At 33.5% G+C, this 24,415-nt stretch overlaps 6 protein-coding genes and 1 long non-coding RNA gene across 19 annotated transcripts; 3 read left to right on the forward strand and 4 right to left on the reverse strand.

Annotated features, from left to right (window-relative positions):
* The first annotated feature begins 3 nt into the window (after positions 1 to 3).
* On the forward strand, positions 4 to 4,043 carry LOC114876162. Of its 2 annotated transcripts, none has more exons than XM_029187309.2 (11): positions 4 to 90; positions 477 to 630; positions 740 to 961; positions 1,038 to 1,534; positions 1,598 to 1,772; positions 1,850 to 2,185; positions 2,249 to 2,454; positions 2,646 to 2,892; positions 2,973 to 3,203; positions 3,277 to 3,528; positions 3,599 to 4,043. In XM_029187309.2, exons 2-11 carry the CDS (start codon positions 529 to 531, stop codon positions 3,824 to 3,826), a joined length of 2,496 nt encoding a protein of 831 aa, XP_029043142.1. In that variant the 5' UTR covers positions 4 to 90; positions 477 to 528; the 3' UTR covers positions 3,827 to 4,043. The 2 variants fall into 2 exon arrangements, with proteins under 2 accessions (XP_029043142.1, XP_029043141.1); XM_029187308.2 differs by lacking the exon at positions 4 to 90 and adding an exon at positions 135 to 367.
* Positions 4,044 to 4,131: 88 nt separating this feature from the next.
* LOC114876163 (sialin) lies at positions 4,132 to 8,109 on the reverse strand. Of its 3 annotated transcripts, XM_029187313.2 has the most exons (8): positions 7,695 to 8,108; positions 7,488 to 7,610; positions 7,048 to 7,271; positions 6,438 to 6,674; positions 6,284 to 6,371; positions 6,000 to 6,220; positions 5,390 to 5,920; positions 4,132 to 5,304 (listed from the first exon to the last, which is right to left on the reverse strand). In XM_029187313.2, the coding sequence occupies exons 3-8, from the start codon at positions 7,171 to 7,173 to the stop codon at positions 5,182 to 5,184; spliced, it is 1,326 nt and encodes a 441-aa protein (XP_029043146.1). In that variant the 5' UTR covers positions 7,174 to 7,271; positions 7,488 to 7,610; positions 7,695 to 8,108; the 3' UTR covers positions 4,132 to 5,181. The 3 variants fall into 3 exon arrangements, with proteins under 3 accessions (XP_029043146.1, XP_029043143.1, XP_029043145.1); XM_029187310.2 differs by lacking the exon at positions 7,488 to 7,610 and having other exon boundaries at positions 7,695 to 8,109; XM_029187312.2 differs by lacking the exons at positions 7,488 to 7,610; positions 7,695 to 8,108 and adding an exon at positions 7,338 to 7,467.
* A 237-nt stretch (positions 8,110 to 8,346) lies between these two features.
* Positions 8,347 to 11,852, reverse strand: LOC114876154 (protein rogdi). Of its 2 annotated transcripts, none has more exons than XM_029187300.2 (6): positions 11,727 to 11,852; positions 11,231 to 11,302; positions 11,026 to 11,160; positions 10,674 to 10,952; positions 10,395 to 10,604; positions 8,347 to 10,335 (listed from the first exon to the last, which is right to left on the reverse strand). In XM_029187300.2, the coding sequence occupies exons 1-6, from the start codon at positions 11,760 to 11,762 to the stop codon at positions 10,267 to 10,269; spliced, it is 801 nt and encodes a 266-aa protein (XP_029043133.1). In that variant the 5' UTR covers positions 11,763 to 11,852; the 3' UTR covers positions 8,347 to 10,266. The 2 variants fall into 2 exon arrangements, with proteins under 2 accessions (XP_029043133.1, XP_029043134.1); XM_029187301.2 differs by lacking the exon at positions 11,727 to 11,852 and adding an exon at positions 11,376 to 11,670.
* A 136-nt stretch (positions 11,853 to 11,988) lies between these two features.
* LOC123988354 lies at positions 11,989 to 12,549 on the forward strand. The gene is made up of 3 exons (XR_006829949.1): positions 11,989 to 12,074; positions 12,166 to 12,317; positions 12,465 to 12,549. It is a non-coding gene; the product is annotated as an uncharacterized LOC123988354 (long non-coding RNA).
* Positions 12,287 to 20,254, reverse strand: LOC114876146. Of its 8 annotated transcripts, none has more exons than XM_046288032.1 (11): positions 19,582 to 20,254; positions 19,096 to 19,249; positions 18,517 to 18,793; positions 17,553 to 18,219; positions 16,929 to 17,469; positions 15,908 to 16,540; positions 14,734 to 15,839; positions 14,603 to 14,673; positions 14,355 to 14,535; positions 14,039 to 14,284; positions 12,287 to 13,616 (listed from the first exon to the last, which is right to left on the reverse strand). In XM_046288032.1, exons 5-11 carry the CDS (start codon positions 17,455 to 17,457, stop codon positions 12,627 to 12,629), a joined length of 3,756 nt encoding a protein of 1,251 aa, XP_046143988.1. In that variant the 5' UTR covers positions 17,458 to 17,469; positions 17,553 to 18,219; positions 18,517 to 18,793; positions 19,096 to 19,249; positions 19,582 to 20,254; the 3' UTR covers positions 12,287 to 12,626. The 8 variants fall into 8 exon arrangements, with proteins under 8 accessions (XP_046143988.1, XP_046143991.1, XP_046143994.1 ...); XM_046288035.1 differs by adding an exon at positions 18,923 to 19,037 and having other exon boundaries at positions 16,929 to 18,219; XM_046288038.1 differs by having other exon boundaries at positions 16,929 to 18,219; positions 18,790 to 18,793.
* Positions 19,810 to 21,956, forward strand: LOC114876161 (cilia- and flagella-associated protein 45-like). The gene is made up of 6 exons (XM_029187307.2): positions 19,810 to 19,992; positions 20,226 to 20,627; positions 20,737 to 21,122; positions 21,188 to 21,320; positions 21,395 to 21,688; positions 21,759 to 21,956. The coding sequence occupies exons 1-6, from the start codon at positions 19,810 to 19,812 to the stop codon at positions 21,954 to 21,956; spliced, it is 1,596 nt and encodes a 531-aa protein (XP_029043140.2).
* On the reverse strand, positions 21,944 to 24,362 carry LOC114876152 (GATOR complex protein NPRL2). Of its 2 annotated transcripts, none has more exons than XM_029187293.2 (10): positions 24,012 to 24,362; positions 23,881 to 23,953; positions 23,664 to 23,701; positions 23,479 to 23,570; positions 23,261 to 23,417; positions 23,075 to 23,192; positions 22,771 to 23,005; positions 22,569 to 22,699; positions 22,323 to 22,492; positions 21,944 to 22,251 (listed from the first exon to the last, which is right to left on the reverse strand). In XM_029187293.2, exons 1-10 carry the CDS (start codon positions 24,051 to 24,053, stop codon positions 22,075 to 22,077), a joined length of 1,233 nt encoding a protein of 410 aa, XP_029043126.1. In that variant the 5' UTR covers positions 24,054 to 24,362; the 3' UTR covers positions 21,944 to 22,074. The 2 variants fall into 2 exon arrangements, with proteins under 2 accessions (XP_029043126.1, XP_029043128.1); XM_029187295.2 differs by having other exon boundaries at positions 23,664 to 23,790; positions 24,012 to 24,030.
* Positions 24,363 to 24,415: the final 53 nt, after the last annotated feature.

The following is a 24,415-nucleotide window of genomic DNA, read 5'->3' on the forward strand; positions in this document are numbered from 1 at the left end:
TCTTATATTTAAAATACTATCATCTGTAAAATGTGCAGCACATTATAATAAATTAATATTGAATCTATGTAATAATTACAAATGGTTGAGGTATAATATTTTCTACGTTCTTCAAATTAATCTCAATGCCAAACACCTTTTCCTTTGTATTAAATGTAAAAATTTGAAAAATTAAAACTATTAACCACACTGCTCATTCTTGTTTTGATTGGTTAATTTTGAAAATGAATTTAGAAATGGCCGCCAAATATCACTTTTCCGCGAAACGAATTTCTTATTTTCTATTTTCTAACTGTGTTTATTCGCGACAAAAGAACGCACGTGCTTAAAGTTTGGAATGCGTCAATAAAGACAATATTCCGTTTATGTACATATTTTTATTTTTTATGAAACTCTTTTTATTAGAACAGTTTCAATCAGAGTGTTTACATATTATAAAAGGGAAACTGTGTCTATAAGTTTTAATGTTATTCCAGCTTACCAAACATCATATTTTTCTAATTGTTCGGAAAATACTAAACAGAGACAATGGAGAAATACCAGCATATGAGAACGTTTATATCGGCGGTTTTAGAATACACGAAACATCCTAGCGAAACAACTGCCTCAGTTTTACAACGAAATCTTGGTGTATGTATTATTTTAGAAGTATGATTTTAATAACATAACCGTTGGCGTAACTATATTTTAGAATTCTAAAATTTTCTTAAATAAATAATAAAAATTTATATTTTAAAAGATAATAAGCGCCTCGTTGGATTTGAGTATATTTGACCCTGGAACCAGCATAGCAGCTGAATTTTATGTTAGTCTGCATGAACTTATGAATTCTCTGGCATCCAGAACTACACTAATTTGGAGCTCTGTTGATGTCTTACAAAATGCCTGCCGAAATGCTGCTGCAAGACAAGCTTTGATTCATATGTACAAATTTGCTCCCATATTGGCAAGATTGTTGGAGGTATATATCTGTTTATATCCAACAGTAATGGAATGTTTTTTATAAATTTTAATATTTCTTGTATTACATTTCATAGGCTAATTTAACAAGTGAGAAAAGAGTAAGGGTATTAAAATTGCTTCAAGAATTGACATATGGCATAAAAATATCATGGCAAGAAGCTCATTTGCCATATTTAATATCAATTCTGACACAATGGGTGACACAATCCAAAGAGGAAGACATCATTGCACTTTCCTTAGGTGTACTAGTAAATCTTTGTTACAAAAACCTTCCAGCTGTATATACCTTGATGAGGACGATAGATACAAAAGCATTTATAAGAACATTGTTAAAACTGCAACACTGCAGTGTAAATACAAGCGTGCAATGTTGTAAACTCTTGATTATATTAGAACACACTAATACGAACATTTCGGAGAAGTATATTTTGGATTTTGCGGCTGTTACGTTTAGCAGTCTTATAACTGCCATGAAACAAAAGGATGTTTTGTTACTTAGACACATTATAGATTTCTTTCAAGATGTTGGACAGAACGAGCATTCTCATTCCGTTTTACTCACGTACCCGCAGTAAGTTGTTTTATAATCAATTTCTTTACATTTACATTGTGCACATTTTATCTTGTTTGTTAGTTACGGTAAAGATGTGGAAACTGTATTGGCTACGTTAGAAGACAACGCGGATCCAGAATGCGTTGCCCTTATGATGGAATTTTTATCATCGTTGGTAAAATTAAAATTGTCCGCTTTGGTACCCTTGTATCCTTTATGTGTGAAAACAGCGATGACTTGGCTTCCTGTAGAACAGGTTTGTTTTTATCTAAATCTATAGGTGGATAATATTTAATAACTAATTAAAACCATTTTTTTTTTCATCACTGCCAGGTTTGTTCTAAAGCGTTAGCTTTGATAAGGGTCACAGTAATTGACGCGCGACGTACTAAAACATCCGCCGAGGTACTTGCAGAACTGGACGCTTCCGTTTTGATGCTTATTATCAATTCAGAAAACGCAGAGATTCAAGGGAAGCATGAATTAAGTTTGGAAACGGAATCAAGATTAGCTGAGTTAATGCAATTGTTTCAAGAGATGGTTAAAATTCCAATGCTCAGAACAAAAGTGATGCAATTGTTGAACGAACAAATGATCCGTAAATTGTTAAGTCCGATGTTGGATAGCGAAACATGCGCCGCCGGTGACTGGCCAGGAAATTTTATTCAAGTACTATACTTTTCTTACATTATAATAATTTAGTGGACATAATTTTAGTTTGAAATTTTTCAGAATCCTACTACCAACTTGTGTATTCATGCGTTAGCTTTGACTGCTGATCTGGCGACTAATCATTCACAATGGTTAACGTTATATTCCGAATTACTGCGAAACCAACAGATTCAAATGACAATGGCACACGCATTGTTTACAGGCGATGGAGATATTAAGCAAAAAGTTTTACAGTTAACGTCAACCGTAGGATTTCCGCAGGAATGGTAAGTTTTAAAGGAATACATTTAAAAGAATACAAAAGGGTCTAAGAAAAGTTATCATTTGAAGAAAATGTTATAGTTGATTACTAAGAGTATGATAATTCCGAAGTAAATTGTTTTAATTGCTATTAATGATAACTCTAGACAAATTCACGATCACACGCAAATTGTATCCCATGTTTTTGTGTGAAAAGTGTTTCCGCGGTGGCGCTATGTATGAAGCAATTGGAACCTCTAATATTGATACAAAGTTCACCCGGCGTCGCTCCAAATGTTGCAAATAAAATATCCATAAGTTCAAACACCGAAATGGCTCCACTTTTCTCTTTCTCCCAAGAGGAACGGCTTGATGCATTTTTAGCAAAATTGCAAAGAGCTTATGAATCAAACGAAATTGGTGATATTACCACATCAGCGGTAATGGAACTGTACGAATACAAGGTAGTGAATTTTTATGTAACATATTTCATTTCAAATGGAATATTACATTTTATACTTACCATTTTTTTTTTCTGTAATAGCTGGCAGCAATGAGACACGCGGAAAGAGCAATGCAATCCAGTTTAGAGGCAGCAAGCAATCATGGAATCAGTTTGCAACATAGGCTGGCACAAGTGGTGGCCGAATCGAGTCGTTTACATCAGATGCTATTTGACTCACAGCAATGTTTAGAAGGAGTGAAGTCTACATTGACGGTAAAACTTGCTGAAGTAGAGGAGCAAAGTAAGAAAGCGATCGCTGTCAAGAAACAAGTTAGTATATTTCTATGGTAAATCCGTAATAATAAAAGTTCTGTAAAAATTTTAATAATACTTACATTTGTAGGAAATTGAAGGATTGAAAAAAATAGTAACGGAAAAATCTTCTACTATTGATCACCTGAATGTAATGCTCGTGCAACACAAACATGACTTAGAAAGCAGTGTCAATAGAATTGAAGTGTTGACTAAAAAAATCAAGGAACTGGAAATTGAATGTATAAATGCGAACGCAAAAATTACAGAGTTGTCCAGTAAAAATCATGATATAAGCAAGCTTCTCCATAAAATGCAAGATCAACTTAATAAAAAGGATCAGGTATACTCAGATGAACTGAAAAATTATTCTGTGCTGAATCTTTTAATAATTGTTTGATATTTTTGAATAGGTCATAGAACAAAAAACTGCAGAAATTCAATCGAATCAGAAAGACATTTCTGCGCTTAAACAAGAATCTCAACAATTATTGCAATTAGTACATACGTACGAACAAAATATTGCAGAAAAGGAAGAAACTATTAATAAAATGAAAGCAGAATTGACGGATTTAAGTCGCATGAGAGATATGATCTTTGAACTTACTGCCAAAAAAAAGGAAGACTTAAGCACAAGTTAATGTTGCATCCTTTTTCTATAACATATTTTCAAATTATCAAATTATCAATTTGATAGGTATTTTGGTAAAAGATTTCTTACTTATATATCATCCCTATATTTGCAATAAAACCTATTGAAAATTAAATTGTACGTACATATATGTACATTAAAGAACCAGCAACATTGATTGCATGGTTTATTTTGTAAATATAATTTTGTCACTTATAAAATTCAGTGTAATTTTATATTCCTGCAAATATTAAGTATATTCATGTTATAAGCAACTAAATGCAATTATTTTTATAATTGTTTAAAAACGCAATATAATGAATAATTAGTAAACTTTTATTGAGAAAAAAAGTACGGTCATTTATAAGCAACAATATTTAGTTGTTAAGGTATAAAGAACAGCATGTCATAAAGAGTCTCTTTTGTTCCAAATTATTTTCTACTATGCAAGTTGTACGCAATAATCACAATATTAAATTGTGTTTCTAAATTATCAGATAATTCCCAGTATGTAAAAGGTAACAATCTTATCCGATACCTAAGAATCTCATTTATAAAACTCTATTATCTCGACTTAATTATATCCTACTGATACGTCATTCTTTTCAGTTTCTCTAAGAAATTTGTGTCATTACCCTTGACATTTTAAAAGTGTACAGTATCAAGCACAGTACATGTCGTCCGGGAAAATCGCGATGTACGGGAGACAAGCCACAATATATGTAATTTTCCCTAGGAAAGCCTACTTTGCTCGATACTGTACATCTAATATTAACTATTGTAATGAACATAAAATTTATATCCTGCATGACGATTTGATCGCACAAGAACTGTGCGTGTTTATCACTTTTTGTTATTGTCAAACAAAAATATGTATCTTATGCCAATCATTTTTAAATGATTGCTTCTATGTACAGATAAAACTCTTACGTATAAACGAGAATAGAGAATTTTTAGTATTCCTCGTACATAAATACAAAAAATATTTGTAATAGTTTGCACTTTTTCATAGAGAGATTAAAATATATTAAATACTAAATTTCTTTCGACTTGGTCGTCAAAAAAGAAAAACACGATGAAACAATTAAAACCCATATTGTCATGCCAACAATTTCTTTGGAATGTTACAAAGTTCAATAATTGAACTAAATAAACTAATATCGTAGCAAATACTGATGCAAAGAAAACTTAACTAGGTTGAGACTTCTTAATCGATAAGTAGTCTAACCCATTCAAAAAAGAAAATTTGTGCCAAAGTGACCAAAAATGTCTGAATAAATAAAATTAAAACGAACTGAGAGCAACTCGGTCTACCGGTAAATTACTCTCCATGTTAAATACTTCGCCTCTAACTAAATTTTGTCATCAACTGCTACCTTTGCTCCACGGTTGTTCAGTAGCAGACGCGAATATTAGATAAAAACAGTTGGTACCCATATTTATAGCCGCTGCCAACCAGAACACTGCGTGCCAACGAGCCAGCGTTTCCTACAATATAAACATTTAACAGTAAATTTACTGTACTGATAAATACGTAATAAGAAAGTTGTGCGAATTTAATTATATTACTAACATGTCCTTGAACTAATCTTCCAATAACATATGGTGCTAAGAAGCCGCAAGCATTTGACGCTGCATTCGTAAGCCCATAAAGAGTTCCCGCGTATCGGGGCGCTAAAGCGATATGGTTCATTTGGTTGCCTGCATAAACCGCTCCTTGGAGAGATCCTAGTCCAGCGAGCATCATCATGACGGTCATGCGATCACATTCAGCCCAGATAGCACCGATAAAACTGAGACTCGGTCCTAACGAAGCCACTGTGTTCCATAACTTAAACGACGCTAAGGGAGATATAAGCTGGCGGGCAAGAAGGGCATCTGCGAAACTTGAAATACCAAGGCCGACTAACCAAGAACTTAAATAAGGCAGTGCTGAAAGAAATGCATCTTGCTGTACGTCGAAATGCAAAATTTTATCCATGTAGGTTGGTAATTCGGTCAGAAGGGTGTAAAATGCCCATGACTGTCCGCATTGTGTTATCGCTATAGCCCACATAGGTAACGACGTGAATACTGATAACCACGGAACTCCTGAATCGTTATCCTGCGTTTTATAATAAAATTCGGGTCAGATTTGAATTAATCAAAAAGAAAGAGTAGTACAGTAACATTTGATAATAAACCTCGTCTTTCTTTTCCACGCTAGCCTCGATAAATGCTCTTTCAAGGGGGTCGATTTTTGTGTGTTGCGCAGGTGAGTCGAATACAAAAATGAACCAAAATGCGTACCAGACGATGCCGAGTCCTCCAAACAAATAAAATGCTAGGGGCCATCCTCCCCAAAGTTCTAACGAACAAAACCATCCACTCACCGGTAAGGATATAACGGTGCCAAAATTTGCACCTGAATAAAAGCAAATATGATTAATCTTGATTATTTTGTGTAATGAGAAAAAAAGACAGTTACCTGCATATACTATCGCAGCAAATTTGCTTCTCTCTAAAGGAGGTACCCAAAGCGCTAACATACTATGCATCGCAGGGAACGTAACACCCTATTTGTAAAATTAATTCTTATTCAGTTATTTATTCATATGCACGTTTATTGTAGAATAATTTACCTCTGTGAATCCTTCCGCTACTCGAACGACCAAAAATGGTACCAATCCTGCGTACGCTGCGAAAGGACTGATGACAGTCAGTACAGCAGTTAGAAATACTCCTAATCCAAATATTAGCTTTCCACCAAATTTCTCTGCCATTCTACCACCTGGGACGTTTGTAATAACATAGCCAAGGAAAAATGCACCCAATATAACACCTTGCGTCCGTTCGTCCCAATTAAATTCCCCTGCACTCTATGGAAATTTAAATGATAATAAATTACATTTATCAGAAGAATAAAGGAAAATCATTAATAATTTATTTTTCATTAAACAGAGAATATAATAAGCGTAGCAGAAAAATAGATATTTTCAAACGTACAAGATAAAAGAGAAGGATGTAGGCGTTGATGAATGTTATGTCTATATGTGCTTAGGTCATACTATCAGTGATAAATTTGCATGAGTAATATGATAAAAGAGACACAGCTACAGCTGACATTTGATCTGTATCAGCATTCTATAATGTATTATTATGAAAACTTGGCAGAAGTATTTATCATAAAAATGAATAATCAATACATTCGATACATTACAATATTAACACATAATATTTCAATGAACTTACTGGTATAAATGTTCCATTAATTGGTTTTTCATTATGGCATACACCAGTGGTGTCGTTATTATCATCATGCGGTATAGCTGTTTGATTTACCATTGATACAATAGCTACAGATAAGTTTACCCTCATTGCATAGACAAGAGCAAATCCTAAGAATCCTAAAAATCCGAACGTATACCTTGCCTTTATGCATGATTTTGTATCTGATGGTATATCCGGTAAAGTAACTGAAAAAAAATTTTATAATCAGTAGGTAATTTAATTAATTCGAGTATTAATTCTAAATAATCAACCTGGTGTATCTTCAGACAATATCTTATATAGCTTTTGGTCTTTTTTCATTCTTAATATCTCTTGCTACTTTTTTCAATCACATTCATACATTTTACTGAAACATTGTAGCATATAAAAAAGTCTAAATTAAAGCTATAATCACAACATACATTTTTATAAATAAAAAGGTGATTCAAAATTGCTTTCAATTAATATAATTCAGTTGAAAGTTTGACAGCTGATAGCGTGTGTATACAGTCCTATTGTTCCTTTGTTTCCAAACAATACTCTTTCTACATTTAAAGAAGAAGCGACAGTAAACATATATATACGTGAAAGAACAAATATTTGCAATCGGGTATGAAGAAAGCATTCACCTTTGTCTAAATGGTCGTTGATACACAGAGGTTGATCGTCTCTTGAAACACTAGGATCCAGCACTTCCATGTTTTGCTTGTGCGCTATTTCAGAGACTCAACACTTTCACGACTGACCTGCTGCTTATTGTTACCATTGAAATTATTCTTTTATTCGATTTGTTTATATGTCGCACCAATATTACGGCTCGTATAATATGAAATTTTGAAAAAATAATCGAGACGACTTGAATTTTAACAATTATTATAATACTAACAAAGCGAATCGTCGTCTGCTGTCATCACCACTGATGCGAATACATACGAATAGTTGCGCACTCACGTCATTCGCGACTAACACATGTTTAGTTTGCTCATACATACATGAGCAAGATTGCGCATGCGCATTACTTTTCTTTAAACTTTCTACAATTAAGTAATTGAAGGGATAGACATTATTATTTAATACATACATATTCTACTTAATCTTATTAATTATTAATAATTATTCAACAATTTGAATTATTTATATCATGGACATTTTTAAATAAATGAAAATTGCAACTATTAATCTTCATCAACTTAATTATAAATAATTGCTACTATTACTTGTTACGATGATATTACAATAATTATACTAAGATACTATCAGAAAAATAAAAAAAATAACAAATTGAATGTTTCATAGCAATCAAATATTTATTTTTGCATATTGTATTGATAGAGTGTAACAATGATATAAAGAAAAGCATTTACTTTTTTTTTTTTCATTATTGTCAATTTTCATAACTTTTCCTTTTCTATCAGAAAAACCAGTGCTTTTTTCTTAAAGCATTATATATTTAAAAGCACTCTATACCTGATTTTGATAACATTATTAACAGTTCTTGTAATTATGAAACATTATTTATTATTGTGAAAGTAATTTGTTCCTTTTTAAGAAAAATAGCACTAGTTATAATAACATGTTGCTGTGCCCGTTGTAAGCGCTCTCTCTCCAACATTAGAAATGTATAAATGTTGTTAATTATGCGGCTAACCGGTAGTATAACTATTATTAATACCCTGCGATTAGAACGATATATACTATAACTACTAACATTATAACTTGTCAACTGCTATTAAATATAATATTTACATGTAAAAAAGAAAGCATTAAAAATATTACTTTTGTTTTTTATTCGTTTTTATAAACTGAATTATAACATAAGTTATTCTTTACAGAAAATTTGTATTTAAAATTATTTTCATATTAGAAAATACAAACTGAATAAAATAAATATTACATTGCATTCAGTTATTTCAATGATCACTGTTTAAGTACTATTGTGGATTTCATGCTAAACATAACAAATTAATATAAAGAAAATGTAATTTATGTAATGTCAATAGAATGTAATATATATGTATAAGTACATAACACAAAAGTAAAAGCTCCAAAAATATAGTGCATAAAGTAAGACTGTAAATTCCTAATACCACAGCACTTGTAAAACTATAACATTCCAAATAAAAATAAACATAGTTAATTCTATGCACATTTTTCCTTTTTTCTTTCATAAAACTGAATAAACTTAATCACGAATTTAAAAACAAATTAATCTTTGCAACTTTTTGCAAGAAACTTTATAATTTAATTCCTTATATTCAATTCACAGAATAATGAATGTTTTAACTTGTTAATATAACAAAAGAAGAAGTTTGATTTCAGTTGCGAAAATTATATTTCTATCATCGTTATCCCAGGACAATTCTAAAGTTCATTATAAGTGTATTTAAATTTTTCTTAATCCTTAATTTCTAAGCTATGTATATAAATAACAATAATATCGATCAACAACAACCTATCAATATCAAGTTTTACGATCGATGCGACAATTCAGATATCTACGTTTTGATACGTAGATACGGTATGATGAAAGGAACGTCATACAATGGCAATATACGTTAACATTTACTAAATATTATTTTCTTTGGTGAATAAAATAAATAATTAATTCAAAATGAATAAAACAATAGTTAATTACTATCGATGGTTAACAAGTTTAAAACTCGCATATATTATTCTAAGAATAAGACATTAAAATCTAGTAAGAGAAGAAGTTTCTATAACATTCCAAACAATCACAGGAAGTTTAGTAAATATACTGCTTAATTATTCCATTAATCAAATTCAGCAATAACATATATGACTACTCTTAATTACTAAATTGAAAATCTTTATACAAGATTAAACAGAACGAAATATAATATAAACATAGGCACACAACTAATTGACAAAATACTTTGAAGTAATTAAAATCTTAAATCCTGTACTAATGTACAAAAAGATTTCATGTTATGTTATGTTATCGTATCAATCAAAATGTACATATATATAATTTTGAAAGTTCTATGTATATTAAAAGCTCTAAGAGTTATTTTTTAAAACATCTAAAATATTTTCGAACTTTCGAAATCAAGTTTCATTTCTAAATATAAAACTCATCAAAGAAATGCTGCTGGAGCATTAAGCGTGGCATATCGTGATATACATAAACAAAATGACTTTGTTTTTAGCCAAGGGTTGTTTGACTATTGGAAGATATTTTAATTACCAACTTACTGTAGAAGGAACATGATTGCTAACTGTGAAATCTTTGTATTGAGAGAAAACGCAAATCTGAAAAATATTTCAAATAAGAAAAAGAAATTGTATAAAACAACAGTATTTAAACTAACCTTGTCTTTTAATCGTTGACAAAGTTGTAGCGCTATAGTAAGCAATACTAAAGCGTCATTTAGCCAGGGAACACTACATTCCGCTTGTTGCGTCTCGTACTTGACACTACCGTGTGCATTTTCTAACTGGTATACTGCTAGAACCAACTTGTAGCTCTGAATGTAAAAGCTAATGGCTAAATTTTCAGGGAGATTTGGATTTAAAGATTTCTATGAAAAAAGAATTAACATTAACGTTAACGTTAATAATATATTTATATTCCCGATATATTTACTGACCATATTACGGCTTTTAATGAGATCATCGATAGTTTTCTTCCTAGGAACGATTAAACTTGTTCGGCTACGTTGTAGGCAACCAAGTATGTTTCCTAATACATGCATTACTTCATCAGACGTTTTAAAAAGATAATGACGATCAACATTATCTATATGAGCAATGGCTTGCTGTAGATGATTGGCAGCATCCTGTATTTGTTGCAATTTCCATGGGTGCTCATTCTGTATGCTTGTTCTCATATTAATATTTTGTTGTCGTTGTACTTTAAAATTTACTTCCTATAAATATGTTTTTATTAGTTTCTACTATGTGATTGTAGATAAAAAAAACAGGATAATAATTACTACTTACCGCGTTAGTGATACTATCACCAGTTAAAACTGCCACACATTTTACTTGATCATGAGGTGCAGCAAATACAAACCTATCTGTTTTATTGTGTTGATCATTGCCAAATAATGCTAATGGGAACCTTTGCGCGCATTCCTATAACATAAGAACAAATACTCTTCCAAACTGATTTATTAAGAAGCATATATGTATAATTTTACTATACCATTAAGATGTTTCTTAATTGCGACAGCGAAGAATGAACTTCTTCGTGAAGCACCCACTCAAACTCCATTTGCTGAAAATATTAAACAGTTAATTACTTTTATTTCTTTACTACAATGTAATTTTACATTAAAATAATTACAAACATTGGCCATTAACTTGCAAAATTTATCAATCACTGTAAATTATATATAAGATAATGTTACATTTACTGAATAATAAATACTGCTAGATAAAATAGTTCATATTATTTAGGAAGAAATGTTGTAAAGCGGAAATTTGTCAAAATCAACTGTCAAACGTATAAATAAGAAGTAAACATGACAGTAAAATGATCTATCAAAGGCAACATAACCACAAAAATGAAGTTTCAAGAAGAATAGCAAGAGCAGGTTGATTAGTTGGAGGATAGATAAGGTATACTATCATCGCGAACTGCGAGACGACGAGGTCGCCTAAGTGATTAGATAAACGGTAAGCAAAGGCAAATAGCTTACGAGATTGTGAGCCTCCTCTTTCTCGCAGTCAGCCATTTTTCCGTACCGGGTGGTGCCTCCACTTACTTCCTGGTCACAAGCTTTTAGTTGTATATGTCCGCCTTATCTTTAATTCAGTTCTTCAACAATTTCTAAATTGTACTTGAATTTCTTACTCATTGAGTACGATCGTTGATGTTGTTCTTTAGACGCGAAAGATAAACTCCATCATCTTTTCCAGCAGAAAATTCAGCGATCTTTAACAGATAAATCGTTATCGTTGAAAGATATTCCAATTATAATCTAGGATCAATGCGGATTAACGAAGCAATTTACACGTTATTAATAAGCAAAAAGCATAAGTATATGGTATTCATTTTTTTTTTCATCTTTAGGCTTCCAAACAGATCAATTATTTGTATTGATTCAGCTCATACTATTCTTGCTCTACCCCTAACAGTATACTCACCTCCTTGATGTACCTGAGATGGAATCAATTATTAAACATTTGAAATTGATAGCACAACTATGATATGTATAATCAACTAACTGTTGTGTTCCATGTTTAATAAACCATAGGAAGCTTTTCATAACTTATTTATTACATATCAGGTACATGTACAATATTTCTTACCATTATATAGGTAGTTATTATAAAATATCAAAATGTTTTCGTTGTGCTAAATACTTTTAATAAATATATATATATATAATATCTTTGTTAGCAAACCTAAAAATTAAAACTTCAATACATTTTAGAAAATGAGGCACAGATTATCACATCATTCATCGCATATATTTACTCGTGTGCATCCATATCGACAAAGATATCTTTTACTTGTGCTCGGAGGTGCGTTTAAAGTTATATATATTAATCTATTAATCAGAAGTCGTGGCGAATTACTGTATATTCACAAGATTTTATGTAACCTTTTTCAATTTAGGCATCTTCTTTGGGCACTTTTGCACATGAACATACCAGTGTTTCTCTTGACATCTTTCATTGCAATAAAAAGCCATCTCGCATCCAAGACACTTGAATTTCGGCCCGATGCTACTGCAGTTCGAACATACAAGATTGTGCAAACTGTTCGGGCTGCGACTTACTTTACCAAGATGCGGTGTATCACAATTCCTGAGATCATTTGCCGGCAAGCTCTTCGACAGTGGTGGCTGCGTTGAATTTAAAGGCACCTGATACGGTGTTGAAACGATGCTCGCCATTGCTGCCTGAGTATTATTATCGATCAATGAATTTGTTTGCGCAAAATTATCGGCGGTTTTAACGAGCGTTAATCGATCGTATAAGAAATTTTGCATCTGTTGATACTTGGCAGTATTGTCACGAGTTTCCTCAGCAAAATTCTCATCTCGGGTTCGATTAGTTTTACTGGAATTAGCTGCATCTCCATCGATACCGATATCATTTCTATTGTACGTTAACGTGTCGCGTTGCCTGTCGATGGAAGCAGCTGCTACGACAGCAGCAGCCGCGGCTGCAGCAACAACATCCGGGATCATTCTGTTTCGAGTAAATTGGCTATTCGTTGGATATCCACCTAAAGGAGTCCGTCTCTGGTGAGAAGAGGATAAAGATGACGGTGATGTGAATAACGATGGTAAACAGGTTGCAGTAGCAACATTGTTGCCGACGTTCCCACTTCCTCTTATACGATCAAAATCTATATTAATGGGGTGCTGCAATGTGGTCGATGGGGAAGGATATCTCGCCATTGAGTCTTGGACAGAAGGAAAGCGTTTGTCCAAGTGCAGCAATGGTCGCAACGATTCTTGCATTGGGAAGTGATATCCTGGCAGAGAAGTTGAGTGTAATCGAGAATGGTACGGATAAGTGCCGTACGGACAGATGGCTGAATGGTAACTCAAAGTAGCACTGTTGTAGGGATCAATCTGTAATTGAAACAGGTATTTAATTATATTAGGATTTTGTTTGGAAATGAATTATTTTTGAACAGTGGCGGCTCGCGTATACGCACTGTGGAACTGCAACATTTAATATAACGAGTCCTTTTTTCTTTAATTTTTTCTTTATACTTGTACAATATATAATCTTTAAGTTTAATTTTAAGTTTTCCACCCTCCAGTTTAGGAAAGAGATAGAAAAATCTTTGTATGGAACTGTGCGCTTCACAGTTTCAGCGGCGTGATGTTTGACTGTTGTGCGCATGCGCACATAGGAAGCTGCGCAGTGTCGGTTTTTTAAAACAAACGCTACAAATTTTCTGGAGCAGCATCCTCACTAATTTTAGCTACGAGCCGCCACTGTTTTTGAATTTATGAAACAAATCAATGGAAACAGATTATTCACTTACAGCATAATTGTTAGGATAAAACTGAGACATAGGAATAGGTGGACAGAGAGCAGAACGTAGCGGTGGTATTGCTGGAGTTGGTTGCGAAAGAGACACCGATGCTGCGACATGTTGCAGCAATTGTTGCTGTCGTTGCTGTTGCTGATGATAGTGTTGCCATCTTTCTGTACCGTACTGAGATGTTGTATTTACCGATTCGTTAGCTGTATTAGGGGCAACCATCTTTTGTATTTCAGCTCCAGAAATCTGTGCAGTATATCACAAAAATTAAATACAGAACAATGAAAAATTAACAATTTCATTGAAGAACTCTTACACTAGTAGAATTTTCTGTAGGCGTAAATGAAATATTTCCCGTAGATTGTAGTTTTGATTTGCTTTTCGAAGCTTGTTTCTTGGACATCCGGGTTAACCAGTTACCAAGGCTGGGAAATTGTTCAGTCATCAAATGATTCCCGCTGCTTGCTATGTCTTCTCCTTTATAATTTTGTTGCGGTCTATTCGTGTATATATCAGACATGAAATCTCAACGATAAAATCTATTAAAATTTTTATTTAACTTACGTAAGATGTTCCTGATTCGATGCAGCTCTTGTCGCGTTAAACTGATTCCACTGATTCAAATTGAAGGCAACCTAGAAGAACGTACGTTTGAATTTTGCTTTTCTTCACCAGTAAAACAAACTTCTACCAACCTTTGGCACGCTTTGAGTATTGTCATTGATTTTGGGAAACGAAACATTTTCCTCTGGAGCAGACTCGAAGGAGTTAGGTTGCAAAGAAAGCTGTCTTGCAGGCTTCAAATCAAGCATTTCGTTTTCCTGAATGTCCGTGGTCGTTTCCATATCACTGATCACGGTACTGATCATTGGTTCAGCTTCAGAGAAGCCAAGGCATTTGATTTTCTCCGTTTCTTGAACCGCAGGACTACTCCGAGGAAAGTTTTCCGCTAACTTACCTTTTTCGTCTTTCTTCTCCCGACAAACACCACCGTCCTCGAGAAACTTTTTAGGATTACTTGAAGGCTGTTTGTTAACATCATCGATGCTACACTGTTGATTCAGAGGACTCGTTCTTACGCATTCCTCAAAATCTGAAGAGATTTTATTTACATTCTGAAGCGACTCTTCTGTTGACCATAATTTTCTGTCCGAGATCTGAAGCTCTTCTTCGACCGGCTCTTGACTCGACGAAACGATGAAGCTCACCCTGTGTAAAATTGGAGGACTATTCCTGGCTTCTTCGGGTAACGTGTTTTCGTAATTGGTGGGCGATCGAGGTGACAATTTCGGCGGCTCCGGTGACGAAGCTGGAGAGCTGTTCTTCGTTGACTCCTCGTTAGTTTCAGTGAAATTCATCAGGAGATACTCGCCGTCGTCGTTATCGTCGTCAGGATTTCCAGCGTTCTCGTTCACGTCGATCACCTCGCTAAGAACTGGAAGGGACGCGGACAGTTTGCTATGCAACTTGGAGAGATTTTCAATTTGCTTCTCGTACCGATTCATCACCTGCCTTAGCCTGGTACTTTGCTGTGAACTGGAGTCACTCGCCATTTGTTTCGCCAATTCTACGGCTTTACCACGTAGCTCTCGGAGCTTTTGTTTCAGTTTCTTTCGTCTGTACTCTAGCTTGTAGCTGTCGGTGTTTAAAGGAGAAAAATTCGTGTCTTTTTCACAGAGCATGTCGTTCCAGCTGGATGGGATGGGACTGGAGGAGGGCTTGGGCGTTGTTCCAGTCACGATTCTGTAGTTCGACTCGTGCCCTGATCCGGTATCGCTTCTACAGGTGTATCCTTCCATTTCTGGGGAGAAGAGTAACATTTTAACACTTTATACATCGTTTATATTAATAATTAATTTGTATCTGTACCTGTACGAACCACCTTCTTCAGCCTCAAGGGAGGCACCACCTTAGTTCCCTCCTCTTTCGAGGAAGATACAACCCTGGAGCATCTATCGGTACAAGAATTTCCTGCTCCTTCGTTCACGTTCGAGCCACAGAAGTTTGTTAAAAATTCTTTTATCGAACCCTCCACGCGTTCCTCTCTTTGAGTGGAATCCGCTTCCTGCGATCTCTTCTTTCTCCTATTTTCCCCTCGCGAAATCTCCTCGCCGATTTTCTTCTTCTTGCCGCTCAAACTTCCGACGTTCGAAACTCGAGGTACAACGCAGTCCACCAAATTGGCTAATTCCTTCAACATCGAGCGTTCTTGTTTCACATCGAATTCTCTTCTGCCAGCCTCTTCGTTCGACGACACGTTTATCGATCTCACTGGTTCCACTTCGACCACGTCCGTGGACGAGGATTTCGATAGAACCAGCAACGGCGAACAGTCCTTTCGTAGGGACCTCGCGGGCACACAAGGTGCCGGACGAATCGGTAAGGAACGATTAGGTTGCACCGGTATCAAGCACGGGCCACGATCACGCAGAGCCGTTGCTAAACTTCCACCTCCGTTGATGCTTGATTTGCTCGAACTGTCCGCTATCATAATTCGAGGCTCTGAAACGAAACGATTGTTACAAGATTGTACAAAGATTGTCGACTATCTGCAACCGTTGCATTGACGAAACGCAAATTGATAGTGTTTTGTCATTATTTTCGATTGTTCGAAATAATCTGCAAATAAATGAATATGGTATTTATTGTCTGCGTGTTGCGTTGTTTATTTTCACGCGATTAGAATTTTCGCAGAGATCTCGATATTCTGGTATTTATTTATTCATCTATGGATATTACCTCCGGGGACTTCGGTTTTGAGCGCCTCCGTTCGACTTCGGGTCAACTCGGCAAAAATCGAACCCGCTCGGTTCCGGAGTTTGCCGGGTTGCCCAGAACTCAGGCGCGTTTTTCGAAAAATTTACAATAATTTAATTATTGATGCTATTACCTAATACAACATTTGCAGAATGATTTTGCTTTCCATTAATTTTCTCATTTTCTGTGCTTTCCAGCTCATCGTCGAATCGCTTAAAAATCGTTTGTTTCCATGTACTCCTTTCGTCGGTGGTTAGATCGACGAAAATCGGTCGTTCCCGACACCCGGATGTCTCCTCCGTCGCGCAAACGAACCGACATTCCTCGTTTGATTCGTTCAATTTCTGTAAACTTTCGCAGGGAATCTCGCTGGAGCTGCTGATCAAACAAACACCCTGCTCTTCCTCGAAGTTTTCGCCATTTTCCTCGCAGCACAAGTCCTCTTCCTTAGCCGATAATTTGCCGGAGGATTCCTCGAGATACGACAAGGACGTGCCCTCTGCTGCATCTTTCGATTTCTTACAAATGAACTTGTTTCTGGAGATCATCACCTTTGGCCAACAAGTTTTAGTAAACATTTTAATAGATATTTTATTTTTCTTCGTTCTTCCCTTTTGCTTCTTCGAAGTATCGTCCAATTCGCAGCCATTTAGTTGTTTCATGATTCGAAATCCCTTGCGTTCAAAGTTTATGAAAATTTTTAACTCTTTAATATCATTTCTTTATCAAATTTGAAAGTTATGTAATTTATACTCACGATATCTATCAAAACTGTGTTACAAAGCTCTTTTCTTCATTTCACTAATATACATTACATAAACTTTCTTAATAATTCAAAAAGAAAACCTTATTCATAACGAGGAGCATTGCATCTTCCTCCTATTAAATTAATTAAAAACAAAATATCGAAAAGCTTAAAGAAAAACAAAAAAAAATAAAATGAATTGTATTTTAAATAGTTGCAATTATAAATGCATGTTTAATCAATTCTGTTTAAGTGTTATCAGAGAGAAATTTAATCCGACACATGCCATAAAGTGGATCGAGACGCAACCGCGCGAAAAGTGAAGCCCAAGAGCAAGGAATCTTGCATGTACGCCGATGTTTCCCACTTCTAGAAAAGTTCTTATTAGGGAAACCCTTCGCATTGGCCGACTAGAACGCAGTCGTTTGGCGCAGCTCAGAGATACAATGTTTAGCGGCAAGAAAAAAGGACAATAAATTTATTTCCTTTAACGTTGCGTGGTAAGGTCTTTTTCATTCTTAGAATTACTTATCTGCTGTCCTTTTTTTTCCATCATGGATTGCTCGGACTTGATGGACATGGGAAATATGGATTATTTCACATCTTCTTTATTTTCTGTCTACGAAGAATATGTGGTATCGCTGGTATTGTCATTTAAAATTGTGCAGTTTTCTTTTCTCTGAAAAGAAAAAAAAGAAAATTTGTATAATATTTATAATGAATTACTTGTAATACTTGTATTGTGTAATACCTTATATAATATAATGCTGCATAATAAATATCACAATACAATTTTTTTAATATTATACTATTTGTGTAATGTTTATTTATACCCATTGAATTTATGAGATAATTTGAAAACTTTCTCTAGCATTTAGTATTGCAATTACCCTACTGATCATTGTACCTATTATAGTCGCTTCTTTACTGGTTACATAGTTACTATATATAGTCTAGCTATTATTATTGTTCTTACATTTGCTACATTCAACCCAGTAACACTGAGATTCATATGAAAATACATAATCGTGAGCCTATCTGTAAACGATACATGTACATATCTTGACACGCAGTTTATATTTAACATGCGTGTAAAATGTTTCTTGTACGTGCGCGATATCGATCGACTTTTTTATTATTCCGAGCGCTGTTTAATGCTTAAATGAAAAAGTTCCCCTAGCAAAATCGATTCGTCAAATAATCGGTGTCTTGTATATTTCTCACGGAAATTCAGTGAAACTCTTCATACTTTTCTGTAAAAATAAATATCTTGCATAAGTAATATTCTAATCTCAAGGAAATTAATTGAAGTTTCTTGAAATTTTAAAAATCATAACTTATATCAGACTTGAATCTTAAATTTTTTTTTATAAATATCTTACATAATTAATAATTAAAATATATGTTTATTTTAGTATTAAAGAAACTTCAAAGAATCCTCTGCAATGAACTTTTTATTTCAATATTCTGCAATAGGATATGGAGTGTATATTTTGCCTGCAACATGAACACTTAGTATACAAGCAAGGTACCAGTCACATGTGCATTTTCCCACCTGAGGAAAGTGGACGGCACATAGAAACTCGATGACGATACGCATGCACCAGCAAAAGGGGTGAATCACCCTACCTTCCCTCTGATCGGTTCTTCTTCGCTCGTTGAATAAAACAAAATATCTTCGATGCGTTTGAATATTTTTTTCGATAAACCTAAAGTAAAAAAATAAACAAAAATATAATTCATTGCAAATGTAATTAAAATCATTTGAATAATGTTCAATAGTTAAAATTTCGTATTTAATTCTTAACTAGTAAAGAAATTTTAATTTTACGTTTTTTTTGCGCTATGATTATTTCAATAATTTGGAGTTACTATGACTTTTTGAAAATAAAAATTTGACTTTTCTTCGATTATGAAAAGAAAAAGAGAATTGATTTCTATACCGAATTTTGTCGAACAATAAGTAAAGTTCGATTTTTTATGAAATGATTGCAACGTACTACTAGATAATTATTGAACAAACAAAACAATCGCTAGTTACCGTTTACAAATAACGGACAAACTCCAGTTCCGCTCGGTTGTCTTCATTTTTGTTTTATCGATATTCGTAAACACTTTCAGCGAAATTCCATCGGAATAACGTGCAGAGATTTTATAGGTTGACATTTTGCTATGATTGTTACTTGAAAATCATAAAGCAGTAGACTAGGCGCACACGACACAAGATTCTCATTAAAAGAAAAACAAACAAAATTTTTAAAAGTGCAAAATGGTAGTGCTTAAAGTAGAGAATGAGGCGTCGAAAACAACGACTGTTTGTGGAACATCGTCTGGAGGAAAACCAAAATTTAGAAATAAAGTTTGCACCACTACGCCGCAGAAAGCGTGTACTCGTACTACTGAATATAAATCAACTCATTCAAAATACTGTTGCTCTTGTAATGAAAAAGAGGTATTTCTTAATACTTACTTCCCTATCCATAATCCATATTATCTTATAATAACTTTAATTATTAATTTAAACATTATTATTGATGATCTTACTTCATTTCTTGAAACCGCGGGAAAATATTTAAATTTGAAATTAATGAAAGGCACCGAATTAATTTGTATTACTGTATTAACAACAAGTTTTTGTATTTAAATATTCAAATGCTTTATAATTCCCATTATTTAATTATCTAGTGGAATAAAAGAATAATTAAGAGCACAGGCAAATTGCAAGGAACTTCCATGAAGAAAAAAATACCACCTCCAAAAGTACTAACAAAGGAAGAATATAATCAGTATAAAGAATTATGTCCTATGACAAAAGAAGAGAAGGAAAAAGTTCTTAAAATGCAAGAAGAAGAAAGACAAAGGCTTCTAAAGGAAAGCATGGAAAGAAAAGAAGAATTTCGCAGGCTAGACAGGGAGAGACCTAGAGTAAAAGACCCAAAACTGATTGAAATTGAAGAGGAAGCTAGGAAAAGAACAAATTATTTGCTTGAACGAGCTGAGAATCTAAAACTCGAACAAGAAGAAGAAATTCAAAAGTGCAATAGAATTATTCTGGAAACTAAATGCCGGGCTATCCGGGACGCACAGGTAAAAGAAGAAAGGTCCTTTTAATTACTACAAAGAAAACAATAAACTGATTAAGTGTAATAAGTTTATATAAAATGTTTTATATCTTGAGACATTAATTCTTCTACAGGTAGCAGAGAAAAAGTTGATTGAACAAGAATTGGGAGAAGAAGAGAAACGTCTGAATGATATGATGGAGAATGAAAGAAGATGGGCAATTAAAGAAGAATTCAGAAAAGAGCAAGAAGAAATAGCAAAGAAGGAAAAATTTGCCAACAGCTTGATGGATCAAATAAAAGATAACGAGGATTATAGAATATTAGAATTCGAGAGAAAGCAAGAAGAAAGTCGGTTAATTAATTTGAGCAACATTGCCTGGCAACAGGAAGAGATTGCAAAATTAAGAAATAAAGAAACGGAAAATACACGAATTCGACGAGAATTAGCTGAAGTAAACGAGCAATTGAAACATTTGAAGGAGATGGAAGTACAGGAGAATAAAATCATTGATCTTAGGTAAAAAATCATTGTTTCAGTTTTTCATGAAACGAATAATAAATTAATAAATATTGAACGCATAGGATACAAGAGTATCAACAATATAAGGAGGAAAGAGATGCACACTTAGCGGAGGAACGGAGATTAGAAAAATTGAGAAAAGATCAAGCCAAAGCAAAAGTCGCCAGTCAGACAATGCAAGCGAAAGATTTTCAAGTATTTAATTACTTCATTTTAATTGATTGAACGTTACTTGAATTTCAGTGATAACATTGTGAAAATTTGGACAGGAACGAATCGATGAATTGAATGCTGCTCGAATTCAAGAAGAGGTAGAACGTGAATGGAGGCAAAAAGAAAAGGAAGAAGCTCTGAGAAGGGCAGAAGTGCAAAAGGCTCTTAAGGAGGAGAGAGAAAAACAAATAAATAATAAACGAATAATGCAGGCGATCGAATTGGAACGAGAGCGGCGTGAATTTGAGAAGATTGTACATGTTCAGAAGGAAGCTTTCTGCAGAGAACAGAAGGAAATTGAGAAAAAGCAACGACAAGCTTTAATTCATAGGAGTGAGATACTAAAACAGGTTTGTTTTAGTCATTTAAATCTGTTCAGTATTTATTCAATAACTTAATCTTCAATTGTAATATCTTCAGGTAAACGAGAAAGAAAAAGGACGAATTGAAGCTAGACAAAAGATGTTTGAGGAAGGCTTAGCTATTCGTACAAAAACTGAGATGCGTAAGAAAAAATTGCGCGAGGCAATGGAAAGGAAATGCGACGAAATGAGAATAAACAAAATGCCTGAAATGTATATCAACGAAGTAAAACGAATGATCGATAATATCGAATAAATATAATAAATATACGTTTGTAACTTGTCCATACATCGTTATACACAATATATCCTGCGTGCCGTAAAAAATTTTCTTTCGCTTATCAATATGACGAAAAAAATTGTACTTTCAAATATTATTTCCATAACATGACAACGTTTGGATCACGTTCAACAATATCTTCAATTTGTGCAGCTGATTGACCGGTGCTGCAACAAATCTCGTCAAGACTGTATGTACCTGTAAAGTACTTATAAATTGGATTGTTCTTTGCTTCCTCGTTGCAAGGAGATCCTGGCAAATATATTGGATACTGCAATTCAACATAGAAACAATGAAGTATCTTTGAAAATATAACAGATTGCATGAAAGAAATTGGCAAACCTTATATACTCTACGGATAAGACCTTCGATTAGACCAAATTGTACCAATCGTCTTTCGTTAATCCTTAAATTCTGAGGGTTCAGACGTTGACAGAGATCCCTCATACTGCTACCATGTGTCATACTTGCATACATTCTATATATATCCCTAAGGTACGCAGGTTGTCTAGCTGAAAATAATATTTAATAAAATAAAGCTTTCTTGGATTTTTGTAGAAACCTTTCTGCTGGGAACGTTAAACTTACGAAATTTTGAAGCATACGCTATACATCGTTCCTGTAGCTTTGGGTTTTCTGCCAATTCTTTTAACTTGGATGTTGCACCATAAACGTTACTGTATTGAAATATTGGAATTAGGGTTACAACACCGTAATAGCTAAAAATCGATGAAGAAAATTATTACAGAAATTATACGTTTAAAAAGACATTTCATATTAATGCACTTACACAAGGTTCTGCACGCAACTTTTAACCAAGTTATTTTCTACATCTGCTTCGGCCGCTATTCGTGCAACATGATTAAATCCATCTATGTAAGGTAATACTTGTTGAGTAGTTAAATCCCATTGATCGCTTTGAAATGCTTCACGGCCTTCTAAGAAGATCGGTACCTGATGATCAAGAACTGGCTTCGGTTCGGGTGCTAACTTGATGACTTTCAAATTGGATGTCATTGTTCCTTCTATTAAAATATTAACATTCGTGTCTTTGATATTCTTACACAAAACTGTTTCCTAAGAATGACTCTTACCCGTTAATGTACACATTTTGTGCAAATTTAAATCCTGCATTACTTGTTGGAGCATTTCTGCTAATCTTGTTTTAACCTCAGACGCGGATAAAAAACAATTTTCTACTTCAAGAGCCATCTAAAAAATCAAATAAAGTTTACTAATCGATAATTAATAAAGTAAATAATAAAATATAAAGAGCTTACTAGAAAATCAGACATCTTCTTCACAACAGGTTCATAATGAACGGTACGTGCTTGTGCATCACAGACAAAACATAAATTAAAATAAAATGCATTTCTTGCATATTTATTGTCATCGATTCTCACAGGAAATCCTAAGATTTTATAATCCTTCAATGTTCTGTAATAAAATAAGAAATTTAATGTACAAATTTGAACACTATTGCTATTTGTAAACTTACACTGTTATGGTACTTCGCTGCAGTTGTGCTTTGGGTATGATATAAACACTAACATTATCAAAAATATCCTTTGAAATAAAGTTATCTGGAACCTAAAAACAAAAGGAAAGACATGTTATTAATATTATTTACATCATGTAACTGATGCAAATATTTAAAAGAAATTAAATGCAATAGTTACTAACCTGACAAGTAATCATTGGGCCAACAACGGGGTGAAATTCTGAAAAAAATATACATCTGATTGGATCTTCTTGACCTTTATCTTTTATGTTTTCTGATAACGATGTCATTTTGATGGTACTTATTAACCTGTCATTAAAAGAAAAAAGTAGTTTTAATATATGTATATTTAAACAATATACAAATACTTATAATATATGTATTATAATATTTACAAACCTATTCTACTTGTATCCTTTAGTTCTGAACAAATTTCCAATGAATCTTCATGCTGAATAATACTGAATCTAGTCTGAATACATATTACTCTAATTACTCGTTAAAACCATTTAAAATACAATTATAATTACCTTCCTTGAATTCCGTTTGAATCGAAATATATCTATTTCCATAACTAACGAATAAACTGTTATTCAGTATTTGAAAAGGTTTCTTACATTAATTAATTTATATATATATGTACATATATTAAGTGCATCCTTCATATTTATTTGCATTTCATTTCATATGGCATTGATAAAAAACATTTATTTATGTAACAAACTGTGTGTTCAGATCCATAAAAACATTTCTATTGTTCTTGAAAAAATATCACCACTGCATTGATATCGTATGTTGCATGAGATGTGTTACACATCCACACATATGCATGTAATATATACATTGAAAGAGAAAATGAGAAAGAAAGAATGTTTGTATAATAGAAAATATATGTAACTAAAAAAGAAAATCGAGTGAGAAAGAATATATAGAA

Source organism: Osmia bicornis, chromosome 1 (assembly GCF_907164935.1).
Source record: "Osmia bicornis bicornis chromosome 1, iOsmBic2.1, whole genome shotgun sequence".
Classification (NCBI taxonomy): Eukaryota; Metazoa; Arthropoda; class Insecta; order Hymenoptera; family Megachilidae; genus Osmia; species Osmia bicornis.

Coding starts and splice junctions, on each gene's coding strand:
- LOC114876162 (XM_029187309.2), top strand. CDS start 529: ATGGAGAAATACCAGCATATGAGAACGTTTATATCGGCGGTTTTAGAA. Junction 2,893..2,972: donor TGGAACTGTACGAATACAAG/GTAGTGAATTTT, acceptor TTTCTGTAATAG/CTGGCAGCAATGAGACACGC. Junction 3,529..3,598: donor AACTTAATAAAAAGGATCAG/GTATACTCAGAT, acceptor ATTTTTGAATAG/GTCATAGAACAAAAAACTGC.
- LOC114876163 (XM_029187310.2), bottom strand. CDS start 7,764: ATGGAAGTGCTGGATCCTAGTGTTTCAAGAGACGATCAACCTCTGTGT. Junction 5,921..5,999: donor GCGTGGAAAAGAAAGACGAG/GTTTATTATCAA, acceptor TATAAAACGCAG/GATAACGATTCAGGAGTTCC. Junction 5,305..5,389: donor GAAGATTAGTTCAAGGACAT/GTTAGTAATATA, acceptor TTTATATTGTAG/GAAACGCTGGCTCGTTGGCA.
- LOC114876154 (XM_029187300.2), bottom strand. CDS start 11,762: ATGGCTGACTGCGAGAAAGAGGAGGCTCACAATCTC. Junction 11,161..11,230: donor AATTAAGAAACATCTTAATG/GTATAGTAAAAT, acceptor CTTATGTTATAG/GAATGCGCGCAAAGGTTCCC. Junction 10,953..11,025: donor GTGATAGTATCACTAACGCG/GTAAGTAGTAAT, acceptor ACATATTTATAG/GAAGTAAATTTTAAAGTACA.
- LOC114876146 (XM_046288036.1), bottom strand. CDS start 17,457: ATGAAACAACTAAATGGCTGCGAATTGGACGATACTTCGAAGAAGCAA. Junction 16,541..16,928: donor TTCTGCAAATGTTGTATTAG/GTAATAGCATCA, acceptor GTTTCGTTTCAG/AGCCTCGAATTATGATAGCG. Junction 14,285..14,354: donor CTACAGAAAATTCTACTAGT/GTAAGAGTTCTT, acceptor TATACTGCACAG/ATTTCTGGAGCTGAAATACA.
- LOC114876161 (XM_029187307.2), top strand. CDS start 19,810: ATGGTAGTGCTTAAAGTAGAGAATGAGGCGTCGAAAACAACGACTGTT. Junction 21,321..21,394: donor TGCAAGCGAAAGATTTTCAA/GTATTTAATTAC, acceptor AAATTTGGACAG/GAACGAATCGATGAATTGAA. Junction 21,689..21,758: donor GGAGTGAGATACTAAAACAG/GTTTGTTTTAGT, acceptor TAATATCTTCAG/GTAAACGAGAAAGAAAAAGG.
- LOC114876152 (XM_029187293.2), bottom strand. CDS start 24,053: ATGGAAATAGATATATTTCGATTCAAACGGAATTCAAGGAAG. Junction 23,954..24,011: donor TCAAACGGAATTCAAGGAAG/GTAATTATAATT, acceptor ATATGTATTCAG/ACTAGATTCAGTATTATTCA. Junction 23,006..23,074: donor CAAAATGTGTACATTAACGG/GTAAGAGTCATT, acceptor ATATTTTAATAG/AAGGAACAATGACATCCAAT.